Source organism: Coniophora puteana (genome assembly GCF_000271625.1).
Source record: "Coniophora puteana RWD-64-598 SS2 unplaced genomic scaffold CONPUscaffold_11, whole genome shotgun sequence".
NCBI lineage: Eukaryota > Fungi > Basidiomycota > Agaricomycetes > Boletales > Coniophoraceae > Coniophora > Coniophora puteana.
Window position 1 is genome coordinate 1,788,652 of NW_006913063.1, and position 18,344 is coordinate 1,806,995.

General features: G+C 53.5%; 6 protein-coding genes across 6 annotated transcripts; 4 read left to right on the forward strand and 2 right to left on the reverse strand.

Moving 5' to 3' along the window:
* Positions 1–115: 115 nt before the first annotated feature.
* On the forward strand, positions 116–3,408 carry CONPUDRAFT_167990 (G-protein alpha subunit; the record flags this gene model as incomplete). The annotated part of the gene is made up of 14 exons (XM_007774107.1): positions 116–359; positions 430–465; positions 526–607; positions 658–1,161; positions 1,225–1,277; positions 1,343–1,408; positions 1,483–1,526; positions 1,595–1,625; positions 1,685–1,758; positions 1,864–1,944; positions 2,212–2,311; positions 2,426–2,454; positions 2,535–2,622; positions 2,717–3,408. 14 exons carry the CDS (start codon positions 116–118, stop codon positions 2,764–2,766), a joined length of 1,482 nt encoding a protein of 493 aa, XP_007772297.1. The 3' UTR covers positions 2,767–3,408.
* Positions 3,409–5,181: 1,773 nt separating this feature from the next.
* CONPUDRAFT_84251 (uncharacterized protein) lies at positions 5,182–5,935 on the reverse strand. The gene is made up of 3 exons (XM_007774108.1): positions 5,727–5,935; positions 5,290–5,669; positions 5,182–5,230 (listed from the first exon to the last, which is right to left on the reverse strand). Exons 1-2 carry the CDS (start codon positions 5,798–5,800, stop codon positions 5,453–5,455), a joined length of 291 nt encoding a protein of 96 aa, XP_007772298.1. The 5' UTR covers positions 5,801–5,935; the 3' UTR covers positions 5,182–5,230; positions 5,290–5,452.
* A 740-nt stretch (positions 5,936–6,675) lies between these two features.
* CONPUDRAFT_167991 (FAD/NAD(P)-binding domain-containing protein) lies at positions 6,676–9,080 on the forward strand. The gene is made up of 9 exons (XM_007774109.1): positions 6,676–6,841; positions 6,937–7,009; positions 7,068–7,078; positions 7,153–7,206; positions 7,267–7,668; positions 7,731–7,835; positions 7,895–8,052; positions 8,113–8,526; positions 8,603–9,080. The coding sequence occupies exons 1-9, from the start codon at positions 6,754–6,756 to the stop codon at positions 8,729–8,731; spliced, it is 1,434 nt and encodes a 477-aa protein (XP_007772299.1). The 5' UTR covers positions 6,676–6,753; the 3' UTR covers positions 8,732–9,080.
* Positions 9,081–10,558: 1,478 nt separating this feature from the next.
* Positions 10,559–11,035, forward strand: CONPUDRAFT_61887 (uncharacterized protein; the record flags this gene model as incomplete). The annotated part of the gene is made up of 2 exons (XM_007773601.1): positions 10,559–10,766; positions 10,806–11,035. Coding segments are annotated over 2 exons (438 nt in total), but the record flags the coding sequence as incomplete, so codon positions are not given.
* A 1,395-nt stretch (positions 11,036–12,430) lies between these two features.
* Positions 12,431–14,257, reverse strand: CONPUDRAFT_157194 (uncharacterized protein; the record flags this gene model as incomplete). Its single annotated transcript, XM_007774151.1, has 14 exons — positions 12,431–12,607; positions 12,674–12,721; positions 12,779–12,826; positions 12,889–12,958; positions 13,018–13,082; positions 13,148–13,244; positions 13,297–13,351; positions 13,401–13,445; positions 13,500–13,587; positions 13,649–13,723; positions 13,776–13,822; positions 13,874–13,890; positions 13,943–13,997; positions 14,056–14,257. 14 exons carry the CDS (start codon positions 14,255–14,257, stop codon positions 12,431–12,433), a joined length of 1,089 nt encoding a protein of 362 aa, XP_007772341.1.
* Positions 14,258–15,744: 1,487 nt separating this feature from the next.
* CONPUDRAFT_62130 (acetyl-CoA synthetase-like protein) lies at positions 15,745–18,160 on the forward strand (the record flags this gene model as incomplete). Its single annotated transcript, XM_007773626.1, has 10 exons — positions 15,745–15,993; positions 16,077–16,416; positions 16,490–16,572; positions 16,642–16,796; positions 16,856–17,037; positions 17,106–17,472; positions 17,551–17,569; positions 17,646–17,822; positions 17,901–17,999; positions 18,059–18,160. 10 exons carry the CDS (start codon positions 15,745–15,747, stop codon positions 18,158–18,160), a joined length of 1,773 nt encoding a protein of 590 aa, XP_007771816.1.
* Between the last annotated feature and the right edge of the window lie 184 nt (positions 18,161–18,344).

Sequence of the window (18,344 nt, forward strand, 5' to 3'; positions counted from 1 at the left end):
CTTGACATTGGCTATGTTACCATGGCCTAAGTAGCGCATCGCCCCTACCCTTTCTTGTCCCCGTCCCGCCATCTTTTCATCTTCCTCCTCCCCCAGCCACATCATCCCAACCACCATGACCTCCATCGACGTCGTCACAAGACACAGAAGTCGCTCTTCTCTCGAGAAGAACGACAATAATGACGACGCCTGGTCCCTCCTCTTCAGACCACCTCCCAACGAGACAGAGGAGGAGAAGCGCGAGCGCCTCATACAGCAACAGGAAGCCCTCCGCATATCCCGCGAAATAGACGAGAGCATCCTCGAATCCAAGAAGACATGGGAGAAGAAAAAGAAGGCTATCAAAGTGCTCCTCCTAGGTACGTCTCCGCCTTCGTCGCCTTCGTCCTCACCCCCTCACCGGCGTTCATCCGCTCTCCGTCAACACAGGCCAGGCAGAGTCGGGCAAATCAACGATGCTTAGAAGTGCGTCCTCTCTTTTCCTCCCATTCTTCCTTCTCACATTGTAACCTATGGCTACCCCAGATTTCCAAATGGCGTTCAATCCCTCTTACTTCGAGGGCGAGAGATCTGTATGGAGAACCATCATCCAGCTCAATCTCATCGGGTGTGTTCCACGCATATATCCACTTAAATTTCGTACTGAACACTCCACAGCTCCGTCAAGAAGCTGCTCACAATCTTGGACGAAGAGCTCGACCTCCAGAGTGCACGTTCGCCCAAATCAGCCAGTAACTACGCGTCAACATCCTCAGCTCCCCCACCCCCACCTCCCGTGGAACAGGGTCCCCTGACTGATTACCACCGGAGGATACGGCTACGCCTCCTGCCCCTGCTATCTATGGAGACCAATCTCACGCGGCAGCTCCTCCCAGAGAACTTCGATCCCAGCCGTGTGCCCGAACTCTGCGTCCGCGCGGGCAGCGCTTGGAAGTCCGTCCTCCAGCGAGTCACGGGTTCAGGACAAAATTCAGACCAGGACCCGGACAACCCGAGACCCAGTGGACACCGCCGACCGAACACGGTCGACGCGCGCAACAAGGACGACCCTACGCTGGTGCTCGCCGCCTCCTGCGCAGACATCGTTTCATTATGGCAAGACGCCGCCGTCAAGCAAGTGCTGGATCAGAGGGGTATTCGCATGGAAGACCAGCCCGGGTTGTGAGTAACACTGCATTATTCCTTGTCTTTGGACATTGGTCCTCAAACGCCGGCGCATCACAGCTTCCTGGATGATACCGCGAGGGTGGCGACGGCGGACTACGAACCCACGGAAGGTCGGCATCAGAGGTTTTGTTGTCACCGGCCGTCTTATCTCACCGACGCTGTTCTACAACAACAGATGACATTGTGCGTGCCCGGCTGCGGACATTTGGCGTGGAGGAGCACCGGTTCGTAACGGACAATGGTGCGTTGGGTCTGTGTCCATCATCAGTGCTTCACGTTCGCAGCGCCGTGTATCTGACGCTTGTCCCCCATCAGGCTCAGAGTGGTATATCTACGATGTAGGCGGTAGTCGGAATATGGTGAGTGTTTACATGTCCCGGTGACATCGCCGTACGCACGACCCAATGGACTGATGCGGGATTGACAGCGTCCTCAATGGGTGCCCTACTTTGATGACGGTGAGTGTCGTCACGGACAGCCCCCGATGTCCGCCTATTCATTCACTCGCAATTGGCAGTCCAATCGATTATCTTCCTTGCGCCACTTGCGTTCAATCAGACACTCGATGAGGACCGCAACGTTAACCGACTGGTACGTTCCCCCCCATCTCTACTTCTTTTGATGAGCTCACGTCACTCATCGCCACCGCACTACTCACTCGGATCGACTACTCTGCTTCTTCGTCCGCATTCATAGGAGGACTCGATACTGCTTTGGAAAGATGTCTGCAGGAACCCACTTATGGCACGTGCCCACATCATCTTATTCCTGAACAAGGTTAGTCTTGTTTCTGTTTCGTTCCGTTGGGCCAGCTGCCTCCGGCTCGAGCATCCGTCATCTGCCGTCGCTAAGGAGAACTTTGGGATGGATCTCCTGCGCCGTGACGGGTGGATGAAACCCTATCCTGTCTTCTGTCTGGTTCCCGGATTTCCCGATCTGACGCTGACTTGTTCCACTTTCTTTTCGTGTCCGTTCTTTATCGCGCCGCTACACGTTTCGTGTCTCGGATCATTGTCGGGTGTGTTTGGACGTTGGTTCGTGTAGATGGACATCCTGGACAAGACGCTCGCGGCTGGCATCCAGGTCAAGACGTACGTCCCGAGCTACGGTTCGGCGCCAAACGACGTGCCTCATGTCACAAAGTGTAAGTCGTCTGCTTGATTTCCCTGCGCCGCCGCGTGTCGCTAGCACCGCCGGTGCCTGCTTTGGTCATGGGATTGAGCTGACGGTGGTTTTCTGTTCATTTGATGTGATGTAGATTTCAAGGACAAGTTCAAGGCATACCATGTACGCGGCTTCTATCGTAAACCTCCGAGCTCCGTGCTGATCATTTCCCGCGTGCCTTTGCACGTTCTCGCACTATGCAGAAACGACTTTCGCCGAAACCGCGTTCATTCTTCTGCCACGAGACGTCTGCAATCGATACACAGGCGACGCAAGCCGTGCTGGTCGGGGGTGCGTTTTGATCCAACTGTTTTGGAGCGAACGTTCTGGCTGATCGATGATGCCTTGCCCCCGTTTTCGCTCGTTCGGTTGTCCATTTGTGCAGTACGGGAGGGTATCCTGCGTAACCACCTCGAGAAGCTGAACGTCATCTAAGCTCGCGCTATGTCATGATGACAAACGAACGCAATTTCGAGTCGCCCATCTTCAAGCCCGCGCCCTCAGACACATCACCGGACAATCGCACAGCACCTCATCTCCCGCTTCTATCCTCAGACACCTCACAGCATGATATCCTCTCACGATCGGCGCACCGCCACGCTTCATCCATCCATCCATCCGCCCACCCGTCTCATGACTCTCATCCATCTATTTCCTCACTCATGCACCTACCTCAACGACCATCGTTTGTTGTTGTTCTAATATTATGCAACACCTTGTATCTGGCTTATCTATTTGGTCGCCTCGTTTTCTTGTATATGACGTTCCCTATTAGCTGAACCGGATAATGGCGCAGAGCAGACCGGCGTGCGGGCCGCATTGCTGGATGCTGTACATACTTAGACGATTGGGATATAAGAGGAGAAGAGGGCTTGTCAGTGGCCTGGGGCTGGGGCTGGGGCTGGGGCTGGGGCTATGGTGCCGATGGTGTAGGAGGATGCACATATGTGGACACAGGTGGACAGTAATGCGTATAATGTTTGGACGTTTAGATCTCCTTACGTTTTTTTTTTGGATCGATTGACTGTATGTATTCTCGCTCACGCCCAACTCGACTCGGTATATGTTATAATCACCGCTTAAGATAGCTAGCCATAGCCACTGAGTATTATCTATCATCGCTTCTCTTCTCTTCTTGCCTGTTTCGTGTTATCTCGTTTCGTTTTCCTTTGTTTTATATGTCTTATCATTCTTATGACTAGCACGTTGCATATACGATCAACATCATTGCGTTCCGAGTCTATCCCTTGTTCTCTTCGAGGATCATACGGTAGTAAGTATGAACACGCTGGGTTACCTCCCCCACGACCCTCGAATCATAACACCGATGCATCTACCATAGCCTTTGCTGTGACGTCACTGTCGTCTCGGAATCCGAGGTGATCACACACAGAAATCATGATGAACAAAGCGTCTGGCAGGGCACGGCACCTGCCTGTGATTTCTCAGACTGCTAAGATACTTTCCGAAACGTCCCCACGACGGCGTATTGTTTACAGCCCGATCGAGTGGCTTCGAGTTGTTCCGTCGATCTGCATAATGGAACGTATTTCAAACCCGGGTGGCGCGACTGAACAGGTGAGCCGTATATGTATGCGGATATCATAATGAAGCTTGAAGTCGCTCCATTGCAAAGGCCTGTTCCGTTTGACTCAGCTGAGATGCCGCTGCCGCTACCGCGGTCTAGTGCATGCCTTTCATGGAGTGCCTTGGACGAGAACGCGAAATTCTAGACTGGTTGAAGGCAGGTGTTATGGGTGCTTGTTCGAATTCTCGCCAGGTCTAGGTCCAGGTATAGATATCAGCATACGTACATGGCAAGGACTGTTTATACAAACAACGTAGGCGCTAGCGCTACCCGTGGTTTGCAATCAGTGATAGATGGAGCGCAACGAGGGATGCTCAGACGCACGTTCGTGATGCTGCGAAGGAATTCCTGATGCATAGATAGCCTGGGATCTATACGTGTTTATCTATATTCGAGATTAGCACAAGATCAATATACACCGGGCGAGACAATGGTTCGCTGTGACCGATGCTCACAGTTCCATGCATTGTTGTTCAGTTTGAAAGCGATAACGTCCCCAGGGAGATAGTCTGGCGGCACCCTGATGTGCACAGCGTGTCGACGAGGGCCACGATCGGTGTACCCCGCTGCGTTGGATGAGTAAAGATGAGTAACCTCATTCACGTCCTTGATGTGAGTCGAGCGCGCACTGCACGTACGCGCGCCATCCGATCGCGGACCAGCTCTTACCTCTCATGGCATCGGGAAACCCGCTGCGCACAGGAAAGGCCTACAATAACACTGATAGATCAGATGGCGCTGGCGTAAGTTCAAAAGGATAAATCGTCCGTGGACGTACACTTTGTGTACGCTGCAAGAGCTAATATTAGCCCGCTCGAGCGCACGATCGCCAACGCTTTTGGCGATTAACCTCACTTTCCCGAGCCAGGCCCAAGGCCGACTCCCGAGGGACCAAGGTGTGCCGGCGGCAAATTTTCCGCGATCCGCCGGAGCGGACGGCGCGAGCGAGCCGAATTCCAGGGAGACTGGAAACCCCGTCGCGCCGGACAACGTGAGTTGGCGGGGCAGTTGCGATGCAAGGGCGACACCGAGGCAACGCCTTTACATAACGCATACATAACATGTCCTGGGTGATCGGGGATTGACACGGTGTAACCGAGACTCCTGGAAGGCGACTCCCGGGGGGGGGGGGGGTTGGATCAACAAATTTGAGAGAGAGATATGAGGATGACGCTTCCATCGCGACCGTACTAACGTGGAGGCGGTCCGAGTGGGGACTCAGAGCTGTTGACCAGACTATGTCGCACGATGATGGGGGCGAATGCCAGAGCATTGTAGCTGACTTTGGACATGCTGCTTTTGCCTTTTGAGCTATAATGCAAAGGCGATGATTCAATGAAAAGTTGCATCGATTAACGGGTTATACATACTTGAAACGTGCAGATCATCCTGAGCGGCTTCACCCTTCGTAGCGTGTGGCGCTACCCAACGTTCCCAAACGCTATTACGAATTAAGACACGTGGATAACCCTTCGGAACGAGACGATGAGGTGGCCATGGGCCATGGCTATGTAGCGTGGTGAGAAGTCAAAGTCAGTTGGTACGTTCCAAAGTCGCGTGGTCTTCACTGCACGGAGACGAGGAGTGCTGGTGGACCATGTGCGTGAGGAGGAGCAGCGTCATTCTCATCTCGGCAGGATCACAAGTGAGAGCATCAACACACGAACGCTTGTTCAACGGATCTACCGTTTGTGAGGTGGGCGATGTTCCTGCCAGATGTGCCCTGAAACGCGAATCTTGGGAGCTCGAACTGTACAACTGCCATGAAAAGGAGTGCAATTATAGTAGGAGTCCGAATCGCACTCACTTCGGTAGGTACCACGTTGTTGGACTGGTGCAAAGAGTATGAAAATCAAGCTGCCTATTGTATGAGAGTTTCATGAGAGAGTTGCACCAAGCGATGCTCCGCGTGTGGCATTGTACTTAGGGATGGTCCGTGCAGCTTGTGTTGATCGATCTTGAAACGTTCGCAAGCTAGAAATAGACTGGAGATGAATGTTCGCATCCCTTCAGTGAAGAAGGGACCCAGCTATGGTTAGTGATAGTCGTGTATAGTCATGATGCAAGATGATGTCGATGAGGTCACCACGAACGCTCGATGGCGAGCTTCGACGTAAACCTTGTATAAGCCAGATGCAAGCGTGCAGTCGTTAGGCCGCCCAAGTCCGATACGCCCAGCGGCCGCGTCGGACCGCCACGGAAATGCGGCGGAGCCGGCCGATAGTGATCGGGAAGGATCGGGTTTTGCAGCTTTATGAGAGCGTAGCAACGAGACTCTCATCGTTTGCTTTTGTCTGCAGCATAGACGTGCTTGCTGTGGTCACTGGTGAGAGTCAGAGACACGGCGGGCAGCACCTGGAAGGTTTTAGAGTGATGACATCCCAGACTTCTCGGAGCTCGCGCAAGACGTTCCCTCGGTGCGGGGTGGAACTCGGTGGAACCAGGCTGCCTTTTGGGGAAGGTGGGCTGACCTACTGGCGGACTGGCGAACAAACGTCTGAATCACATCAACATGGTAAGAGTCTAGTTGTGCTGACAAAATTCCGGTCAAAATCGTTCAATAGAGGTCCTTGTTGAGAGAGAAAGAGAGCTGAGAAAGTGCACAAGCGTGTTGGAAGCCTGGCCCGTCGGACTGCACTTGTGATCCCGGGAAAAGGAGAGTGTGAGTGAGCGTCATAAGCCGGTTTATTGCCGATGGTCGGGCTCCAAAATAGTTTATCTGATAAGTCCCTTGGCGAGGCCATTTTCTGTCCTCGCACCACTCATCTCCATCTCCCGGTCGGCTCATTCTTTTGGGGCTTCGGTCTCCCTCCTCTTCCTTGCCTTTCCCCACCATGTCGACCTCAACATTACCTTCACCATCGACCGCATCGACCTCAACACAACCCAAGACTGTCGCTGTTTTCGGAGGGTCTTACGGCGGTAAGCATATTTAATTACCTATTTTGTTAATAAAGTCAAAGTTCACGGGTGCTCAACTTGACTGTTTCCGTCCCCGCCCGCCCGTTTGGTGACAGGTTACCGAGCCGCGAAGCTTCTTGCCCATGGCCTTCCAGAGGGATGGAGAGTAGTCCTTGTTGATAGAAACTCGTACGTTGTCCGCTTGCTGTGATGTCGACGTGTCTTACTAAGCGCCCGCCCCCTGCAGACACTTTAATCGTAAGTTGCCTTCGTCCTGCATGTCCGACCTCTTACGAATAACGACGCTCATACCACTGCTTTTCCATCTAAAGATGTCTATAGTTTGCCTCGCTTCGCTGTCCTACCCGGGCACGAACATAAAGCATGTGCGTCTGCTCACACGATCATCCATTCAACAAAAACCTAATTTTGGCGTCTGTCTAAAGTTATCCCCTACGACCCCGTCTTTGATAAATCCCAACTACTTTCCGCTCCTTCCCCCGCCTCGAGCACTCCCTCGCTCGCTGGACATGACAACATCCGGCTACACGCCAACATCACCGAAATGGGCCCGGACCACGTCCACCTCAGCCGCGCATTCCCCGAGTACGGACTAGACACCAAACTTAATTTCGACTACGCAATATATGCTCTGGGGGCGCATCTCCCCGCCCCTATAGATCTGTGGGGTCCCATAGAGGAACACCCCGGGAAGGATATTCCTGCATCTCCACCCATGTCGTATTCAGGCATGAAGACGGATAGTGTCAGCTGGCTACAAAAGGCTCAGAAGCGTGTGGAGTGCGCTCATAACATCTTGGTCGTTGGAGGAGGCGCACTTGGTATTCGTGAGTCAACCGATATCTGGAGTCACTGGGTCTTGCTAACTGTCACCCGTCGTCGGCGCCAGAGTTCGCGTCGGACATCGCACACCTCCACCCGAACAAGACCGTCACGCTTCTGCACTCACGTCGACAGCTCCTTCCTCGCTTCGACCCATCATTGCATGACGAAGGTACGTGTCCACTCCAGCTCCGCTAACATAACGTCACAGCTGACGAAATCTCCGTGCAGTCTTGCAGAGCCTCGAGAACCTCGGCGTCGACGTCATGCTCGGCGAGCGACTTGACATGCAGTCCGTCTCCGCTCCTCCAATCGCCTCCAAGCCAGGCGAGCTCCCCATTCGCATGGTCCGCACCCAGTCAGGGCGCGAGATCCGGACTGACCTCCTGGTGGGTATTCATACCGTCATCCATGTGACCTAGCATCTCATCGAGCTCTATGTTCTATAGCTCCTGTGTACTGGCCAAATTCCAAACACGGGCCTCCTCGCGGCCATGGATTCCGATACGGTGTTGTCGGACAGCAAGATGGCGCGTGTGCTACCCACGATGCAGCTTGACACGTCGCCCTTCGGTGTCGACGGTGAAGCGGGCGGGCCTGTAGACATTGAAGAGGATGGAGTGATGGTGACGCAGACGGAGACGCGCTACCCACACATCTTCGCGATTGGCGACTGTGCGGACGCGTTCGGTGCGATCAATGCGGGCCACACGGCGTACTACCAGGGCGAGGTCGCCGCACGGAACATTCTGCGACTCATCCGGCGACGCGAGGGACTGTCTAGCGGTAGCGATGAGTTGGACGATGACGTACTCGAAGCGTACGCACCTGGTGCACCTGCTATCAAGGTTTCGCTCGGCTTGGTGAGTGCATCTAACATATGACTTAAACGTCTTTCGCATTGCTAATGACTTTTTCCCCTTCGTGCTTTCTGCTCAGACCCGCGCCGTGTACGAAGTCGACGGTGTCGTCGGCGTCAAAGACGACGGCGCTGACGATCTCAACGCCGCTATCATGTGGTCATCGATGGGCTTCAAGAATCCCACCGATGAGGACATGCTGAGATAACATCTAGCCTCGCTATCCGCATTTCAACCCCGGTTCACTTGACAGTGCTTTCAATCTGGGTTGACTTCTGGCGAGAATCCGTGATCCACAGAAGGCGCTCGTACACATGGACCATGGTTCGGCTCCGTAAGACTTGACTTTGTTTGGCGACGTGCTCCTACGGCTTACGGTCATGTCCTGTGTTGATGCGCTTGTGTGTAGCTACGGAATGCAATCGAACTTTGAGGATTACGATCAAGGGATGCCGCTGAGTCCTACGAAGTTGGTATTTGAGATGGTTTACGGGATGTGAAATTCAAGTGTTTCGAGCTTATCTGCATCCGAAGGTCAGTCCGGCGCAGCGTCAGCGTCAGCTTATCTTTCCATTCTCCAGGGCGAAGCCAAAACAACTTGAATGAACACATGATATCGAGAAGTCAATGGTGCGCGTTTGCGCCCTCCGAAGGTCGGTTGAAGACGAAACCCCCTCTCATCCTTTACATACTATGCCATCGGTCGGATAACAGAGACGGTGAGCGCCAATCGCGATGTTGCATATACTGCGCTCATAGGCGGATTACTCCAGCAAGTGGCGAATATGGCGCACGAAGGAATCTCTTGGGTGAAATCTATACGTACGGTGCCGCAGCGGTGCCGCTGTATCGTTGCTGCGGTGCTTGGGCTGCAGCCCGTTCTCTGGGCCTTTCTTTACGGGGATCGAGAAGGTCTCACAACTGAAAACTCTGGTCCACGCGAACGAGGCTCGAGGGTCTAGTAGGGTCTAGTGCGAGCTGAATTTGCATTGGTAGTGCAAAGGGATATCGGGACCTGCCAAAACGGGACCTTTGAATTGAAGCTTGAACTTGAAGCTTGAGGCCGCAGTCGCTAGCTAGGGGTTTTCGCTCCTCCTGTACCTCGACCACCGCTCACGCGCACGATATCCTGATCTTTGTTCTTTTTTCCCCCTTCTTTGATAACCCTAGTCTACTTTGTGCAGCCGTTTTACACGTGTCGCTGTGTTCTTTTGACGATGTGTAAATCCTGCCCTGCCCACTCGGCTGTGGGGTTGGGCTGCCGTGTCTCGTTATTTTGTCCCTTCGTCCTTTCTCTGCGACTGCCACTTGCCGCGCAAGCGTTTTGATGGCATCCCCTTCAGTTCCGCAGGGGCGTGGTGTGTTATTTTGTCCGTATCTCGGTTTCTTGGTCTCCCGTTTCGTACGCACATACTTATGATGCAACATCTTCCAGATGCACAGTTCGCTTTTCACATCTTCGCGTCACTGGTGACAGCTCTACGACTCGCCATTCGGCTTCGCGCACGTCGTTTCTGGTGGGAGGATGCTGCCGCCGCACTAGCGCTGGCGGCTTCGGTGGTCTCTGGCGTCGCTCTGTGGCTCAACTTCTCTCATTTGGGTGCGTTCAACCAAGAGTGAATGGTGCACTTCCCTGCCCGCCTCCCGCTGATGATGACCGCACTTGAGATTGTACGGATGAATGCCCAGCGAAGAATCCCCGTGTTATCGGCACGTGGATTGCACTATCCATACACCCGCTGGCTCTATGGTCCACCCGCCTCAGCATCCTCCTATCCATTCTCCGTTTCGTGCCTCCGGGTCGGCTATGCAACGTCGCTCGAGCATCCTTGGTTCTGTTTGTAGCCATGTGGGCGACAAATACCATTTTGACAGTAACCACCTGCGCCTCACATGCGGACTGGGAGACACGTGCTCCGGGGTTGTGCCCATTGGATGCAGGGATCGCTATCGTGGAGCTCATAAGTAAGCATTGCTCTACGCCTTATCGGTTTCAGACCCGGAGGTTCACTCTGACTGTCCCTGGTGTTTTGTTTTTTCAGCTGATATTTCCGGCGATGTGATCCTGGTGTTTTTGCCTCTGCGACTCTTATGGCGCACGCGTCTTCAAGTTCATCTCCGCGTCCTTACCCGCACCGTTTTTGCTATGAGCATATTGAGCTCTGCTGTAAGCATCGCGCATACGGTTTTTCTTATCCCTACGGCATCGTTTGCATCAGCTCTTACGGTCGAGCTACAGGTGTGTACACAGCTCATTTTTCCCAGCGCTGCTCGCTTATGAGACAGCGCCATTGTGCAGCTGTGCGTTTCTCTGATCGTATGCAACCTACTCGTCATTGTAACATTTGTGTACCGCTACTTATGGGGTAGTGACATCGAAGAGACTCTATCGAGTACGCAGTTGAGCGTTCTGACCACGATCGACCTCGAGTCCTCGATCTCTTGGCCGGAAACACCTCCGCCTGAAGATATCTGTACGCGGTCATATGATAATCGCTTTGAAGTGAAGTAGATCCTGGAGTAATATTTTTCTCTTTTTATTGCATGGAGTAGTGTTCTCCATTGTCTTCACTGACATGAGCATTGATCAATACGAGATAGGCCACACTGTATCGATAAAATAGATTATTCTAGACAGACATCTACATTGTATCTATCGTATGTTCAACACTTAGGCTTTGAATAATCAAAACTAGTGAAAGACGAGAGATGCTTGGCTGTAGCACACCGGGGCCCTACCACTGGTACTCGGTACATTGTCAAAGTTAAGGGAATCGAAGGGCCGAGGCTGTCGATATTGGTTTCAGACCTGTTATTTATCTCGAACGCTGACGACACCTGTTTTTCTCGGTCTCTGATAACCTCTGATGCGTTGTCCGACGTCGATCTCGGCGAAAACCACATTTTACTGAGTGTTCACTGGTGGGGGCAACCACAACTCCGGTAGATGCCACCATTGCACCGCCCACTTGTTTTTGGCAACTCAGTATGCCGTGTCTGGCACGTATGCTGTTATTTGTCTGCGACTTCATCTCACTTCTCAATATTTTGAACCTTTGATGACCTCCTCTGCGGTCCTGCCGGAATATACAACACTCTTTTGTTTGTGTCTCATCTTCTCGGGCTCTATGTCACTATAAACCTTGTGACGTTCCAGATCTACAGTGGGCTTTCATGATTCGCCGCTTTGGTGACGGCTCTCCGACTCGTCATTCGGTTTCGCGCACGTCACTTCTGGTGGGAGGATGTTGCCCCCGCCGTAGCGATGGCAATTTCTGCGGGAAATGCAGCTGTTCGTCAAATTGGTCGTGTGAAACCTCCTCGTCATCGTCACTTTCTTGTTCCGCTGCTTTAGGGGTAGTGTGATGTCGAGGATGCGCTGCACAACGCAGATAAACCCGTTTCCTCGGACGACGGTCGATCTAAAGCCGCCATTAATTCCCCTGGCTATCGACCCCTGCGAAGCCGGTAAATTTCTGCATGTGGCTATGCGACCGTCATGTTGAAAGGAAGTAAAAGTTGGTGTATTACTTTGTTTTAATTGGGCTTTTCTTTGTCAAAAGGCCCATGGACGCTTATGGGTGACTGAGCTACTCATTACCTTCTTATATACTTAATCTTCTCTTTTCATGGTACGATCATAGTCTCCTTTTTGCAGCCGTTTTACACGTGTCGCTGCGTTCTTTTGACGTAGTACGATCATTCGATACACGTTCAATACACGAATTTGTCTTGTATAAATAGAGCAATTGCGCCTTTGTATCTGCACTATACTGCGAAGCACCTGTGTACAAGTATAACCGTAGAGTAGACAAGGGCCCCCCGATCCATTTTATTCCAGAGCCCAAGAACATCCCAAGCCAACCGAAACCCAGACAGACTGAACACCAACCAAGCACGCCAAAATCTACTGAGTGAAGCCCGAAATGTCCGCGTTGGTGATCGCGCCGTCCTCGCCCCCGCTGGTGGTCAGGTCGGACCAGTCCCAGGTACCGGTGCACGAGCCGGAGCCGCAGTCGACGGCGACCATCTCGGCGGTGCTCTCTACCGCGACGGTGGTGGCGCCGCCGGTGAAGCTGATGCCCTGTGGGATGCGCGTAGCAGTGTTAGATGTTGAGTTTGGAACATATAAAGGGCGGAGGAGACTCACAGAGAAGGTGGTGCCAGTGCCGGGTGTGCCGACGGAATCGGGGTAGCTCTGTCGGGTGTGGGTGGTTAGTATGGTGACGAACTGTTATGAAGTGTTTAGTTGTACCTGAGTGATCAGGACACCGTACTTGGTGATACCCGTAGCCTTGTTGTTCTAGCGAGGAGTTGATCGGTCAGAGATGCGAGTAAGGTGCTCTTTTGTAGACAGATACTCACAGAGTAGGTAACGCTGGAGACAGAGCTATCCGTGGCGTCGGCGTCGCTCTTGATGCGGAGGGCCTGCTGCCTGAAGGTGGTGCATAAACATTGAATCCGTCAAAGCCGCGCTAATAGGCTGTAGCTTACGAGTTTGTCACAGTGTTGCCGGATATGACGACGTCGGAAACGGTCTTGTCAGACGAGATGGAGCCCTGGAGAAGCAAGTTTCGTGATCAACACCGGTACGTGAGGAAAAGTGAAGATTTGTGTAACTTACGATAGAGATACCGTGTCCATCAGCACAGCTGTTGTCGGAGAACGTGATGTTCGAGCCGCTGTTGATGGCCAGGCAGTCATCCTGGTTGATAACGGTGCTGTGTAGTTTCGTTAAACATAGTATACTAGTGGGACTATAATGGTGTTTACCTCTTCGTGATCAGGAGGTCGCTGCCAGCGACGTCGAAGCCGTCGGTGTTGGCACCTGAAGTAAAATGAATGCATTGTGCGCTCAGTGAAATCTAGTCTCGTACCAGCAGGGTCGCTTCCACTAGCACTATTCGCGGCATTGCCTTGAGCTGGAATATTCGTGTGTCAAATGAGGTCTCCGTTCATAGAACATTCATACTCACAGTTGTCGACAGTGATATCGGACAGGGTCAAAGGGCCAGTGTTGCTCACGGAGAAACACTGCGCTGGGGAGTTGACGACGTACACGTCCTGACCGAGGAATTGTTTATGAGATCTATTGCATTTAAATTGGGATCCACAGCCTACGCACGGTCATGGTGCCCGAAATTTCAACCTTCATCATCGGGTGTGGTTTGGTGACACCACCATCGGTACCTTCGCCGTCCTGTGAAGTGTCAATGCTGAAATAAAAAGAGGCGCTCGTTGAAGGCGCGTACCCAGTAGTAGGGTCCTCCACCGTCGAACCTGTAGCCGTTACCGTTGACTTAAGACTAGGTGTTAGTATAAGTATGTGGAAGGAGCTGAGATAGCTAACATGTAATGTCATCGCCCCTATCTAATGCGTCAGTATTGGGTGAACGTTGGTATAGTGGAATGTATCAACTTTACTTCGAACAGAGGGCCACTCCAAGTTTCGTTGCCAAAAGCGATGTCCCCATCTAGGAGGACGAACTCAGTTAGCCATCTGCGGAGAGAATAGTGGTACTGAACGCGTACTGATATTGACTGTAGTGCCTGACAGGAGCGACAAGGTGAACGTTTCTCCCGCAGGGACCGTGAACGAGTTGACGTTGACGGTCGTGCACTCGACCGCGTCGGTAACATCGTCGAGCGAGGAAATGGTACCCGTACAGTCGCTGCTCGCAGGTGCGGCGACGACGTAGGGAACGAGAAGAGCGAGGACGGTCCAGGGCAGCATTGCGAAGTAAAGGTGAGACGGTTTCGTTGAGTAGTAGTTGTGGTGAACGACTGGCTGAACGTATGCCAAGAGCTACGCCTTTTATACGTCTTGGCGGTCCGGCGGGTGCACTCGGAGGATGTAAAGGTCGTTGTGTTGGTTGGACTTTGGAAGTGCGCTGGATGCTGTCGCGTTCAGCAGAAGGGTCCGGATTCGCGAGCGCGTTTCGCGTCTCTGTGAGCGGCCCGGGCATTGTCCGTTCATGTTCCCAAGAGTGTCACCCACGGAGAGATAAAATCAGAACAAAAGAACAGGAACACTTCAGGCGTGTTCAGGCTCGCATTGCGGTAGGGCCAGCGAGGCAGGTCAGAGTTTAGTGAACGAGGAGCGCATCAGGGTGTGACTGCGGAATTAGCACATATGCGGACGCATATAGTCCTGGAATTAGCAGTGAGTTGGTGTATTTTTGGGCGCTCTCACATTGTTGAGGCAACATTATATTCAACAGGGGCCCGAGCGTGGCGCGGTCCCGGAAAATGACAGGGAAGAGTGCAACAAGTACTCACGGTACGCTTGTCTAACGAAGATCCACATCGTTGGGGTCGGTTTCTGGGAAAGTATAGGCGTTTATGCGAGGTAAGTTTGTCCTCATGGCATCGTGGATGCCCTACCAGTTTAGCTGGCTTTAGTGCCACTGATGAAAATTGTACGGGCCGCGCGGCTCGGTGCCATCCCACTGGTCAGTACAGGCTGACCACAACCTCCTCAGTGGCATCTCGAGGCACATGTTGCATGAAGTCAATACTTACATGTATCCAGGCAGCTTCTGGTACCTGAAATGTAAAGTGCGGTTGTTGTTCGACGATACACCTAGAAGGCGCCGACCACTTGGGAGGATTCGAAAGTGCGAAAATCGGCACCATTGTCACCATGAAGGACCAGAAGATCGACGCACGCCGCTATGGCAGCTCAAATTCTTGGTTTTGAAGAGTAGTTTTGTCAGAGCACATAGACATTGAGCTGAGCGGGAGTGAAGTCTAAGGTAGATGCTGGACTTGGTCGAACACAACATACTAGTGGGAGAAACTTGTGTCCGAAGCGCCGATGAGTCGGACTTTGAGGCAATCGGGGTCGACCGGTGGGGGCGGTCATGCGATCGGCGCAAATTGCCGCAAAGTTACCCCGCACTTTATCATGTTCATCCCGAACTCGAGCTATTCCCTCGACTGCGGTAGCCACCATCATCGATCATCCCGCTTTTTTCGCTGTAGGACACACAAACTACGGGCGTTGGGCCCTGCTAAATCGTGGTTGCGGGCCAAGATAACTACTCGGCCATCGGGCAACAAGACCGGAGGGATGCATGCGTCATACCGGCAATACCGGTAGCAGTGCTCAAGCGTTCATAGCCGGCGGAATCCCCACCTGTCATATTCACCGTCGGGTCTGTGTGTCGCTGGCCTCTATCTCTCCTTGACCCATCTCTCCCTAGAGCCTCATCAAAGTCCATGCATCACACCTCGCTTTATCCTCCTCTCCCCCCATATAACGCGGCCAACGCACACCACTTCACTCTCGCTCGACCAGATCAGGAGCAATGGCCCGAGTTTACCATACACATTGACGCCTCCACGGGCGAGGAACGCACGTTCAAACAGTTCAAGGAACGTGTCTTGGACGCTGCAACTTCTTTAGATGCTATCGGCATAAAACGCGAAGCTGGACACGTCGTCGGCATGCTGAGCGAGAATTGTCTTGTGCGTTCATCTTCATCTCCTTCGCTCCGGCTACACCGGGCTCTCACCTTCCCGACAATGTGCTGAATAGGCCTTCACGTCAGGACTACATGGTCTTGTTCCACGCTCTCCTCGTGCTCACTGTGCCCTCGTCGCTTTTGTCGTCATACGCGACCCCACGGGAGCTGTCGCATGCTGTGCAGCTCACTGGTCCCACACACGTCTTCACGAGCCCAGGACTCGTTCGAAAAGCTCAGGAAGCTGGCGTGCCCAAGGACTGTATCTTTATTATGGGCGAATCTGGGAAAGATGGGTATGTGAGCTTGGGCGAGCTGATCAAGCAGGCGCATAGCAAAGGCATCCCTCGGACGCCTGTGCGTGAGGCCAACAAAGACACGATTGCGTACTTCATCTTTTCCAGTGGAACGAGCGGACTGCCGAAAGGTGCGTGTTGTCCGGGGAACGTTGGTTTCTTCCCGTACAAACTCAGATGATGCTGATGTTGAGACTTTCTTAGCTGTGATGCTCTCTCACGGAAACCTGTGCGCGCTGGTCATGCACAATTCGGTCTCGGCGCAGGAGCACGCTAAGGTGTTGCCGGTATGTTTCTCCGACTCTGTGATGAAGATACTATGACCAACTTCATGATCATATGCAACGCGTCAATAGCCGCCCCCAGCCACTCCAAATGCTACGCTTATCCCGCTGCCACTCCACCACGCAATGGGACTGATGGTGGTCAACGTGATCGGTCTCCTGGCACCATCTACGATCGTCATCCTCTCCCAATGGGACATCAATGCGTGGTTCGATACCATTGAGAAGTACGTTGCGTCTTGTATTTCCTCAATAACACTAGTGACTAACGGTCCAATATCATCAGATACCGCGTCCAGAACCTCTACCTCGTCCCTTCCCTCCTGCACCAGGTAGCCCACCACAAGCGCTTCGAGACCACCGACTTCAGCTCGGTCCAGCGCTTCGGCAGCGGCGCAGCGGCGCTCCCCACCTCACTCGCGAACAAGATCAAGCGGCGCATCTCCGCCCTCGAACGCGTTGGCTCAGGTGCGCTTTCCGCTCTTCTTCCGTATCCGATCATACCTGCCAAATGACTTATCCCACCCCTCGCATAGCATACGGCATGTCCGAAGCGACCATCAGCATCACCGTCACGCCGCAACCCGGCGCGCTCGACGGGCGCGTCAAAGACATCCAGGGATCGGTCGGGATCCTCGTTCCCGGCACCGAAGCGCGCATCGTGCGAGTGCCTTCTGAAGGGGACGAGTCCGCCTCAGGCGCGTCGGGCGATCCGGCTGCGGGGTGGGACGGTGACGGCCCGGGCCCTATGTGTGGGCCCAACGAGCCGGGCGAGTTGTGGGTGCGCGGGCCGCACGTCGCGCTGGGGTATTATAAGAACGAGAAGGCGACGAGGGAGACGTTTGTGAATGGGTGGCTGCGGACGGGCGATTTGATGCGGATTAGTGAGGATGGTGTGGTTTAGTGCGTCCCTCTGATTATGGGCTCGTGTGTGGGTTTGTTGACAAGATATGCATAATGGTAACTTCCGTGGACCCGCAGCTTCGAAGACCGAGCGAAGGTATGCGTCTGTCCCCACCTCATCCCATCTTGCGCGTCCGTTGCTAACCCGTGTCCGCCCCCTTTCCTCTCCTCAGGACACCCTCAAAATCTCCGGCATGCAAGTCTCCCCGCGCGAAATCGAGGACACGCTCCTCGCGCACCCCGAGGGGCTGCTCAGCGACGTCACCGTCTCGGGCGTGCGCGGCGGCCGCACCGCGGACGAGAAGGTGCCTCGTGCATGGGTCGTGCTCTCGCCTGCGGGCCGCCGGCTCGTCGCGGATGTCACCAAGGGGGTCGCGAAGGAGCTCGGGCGCGCGGCGGCCAAGGTGGACAGGGAGGCTGGTAGAGAGGTGGGCGAGAAGGAGATCGTGCAGAGGCTGGAGGCGTGGACGAGGGAGGCGCTTAGTCGGTACAAGTGGTTGAGGGGTGGGGTGGGGATTGTTGATCAGGTGGGTTGTCCCCTTTGCCTTCTTGATTATTAGACGATTCTGATGGCGTGCTGCTGTAGATACCCAAGTCGCCGACCGGGAAGGTGCTGCGCCGTGTTCTTGTTGAGGCGTACGAGAAGGAGATGGACAAAGAGCAGCTCGTTTACAAGGCGAAGCTGTAAGACCTTGTGACATACCCTCATGTACACGCATTAGAGACATCGGCTTCAAGCCCACACGATGATACAAACGACCATGCGATGTATACCATTAACCTTATTATTTGGCGACAATATCAAACGAAACCGAGACCACTGGCATGGTTAGAGACACGGTTCCATTGCATTTACGTACACCTTGATATAC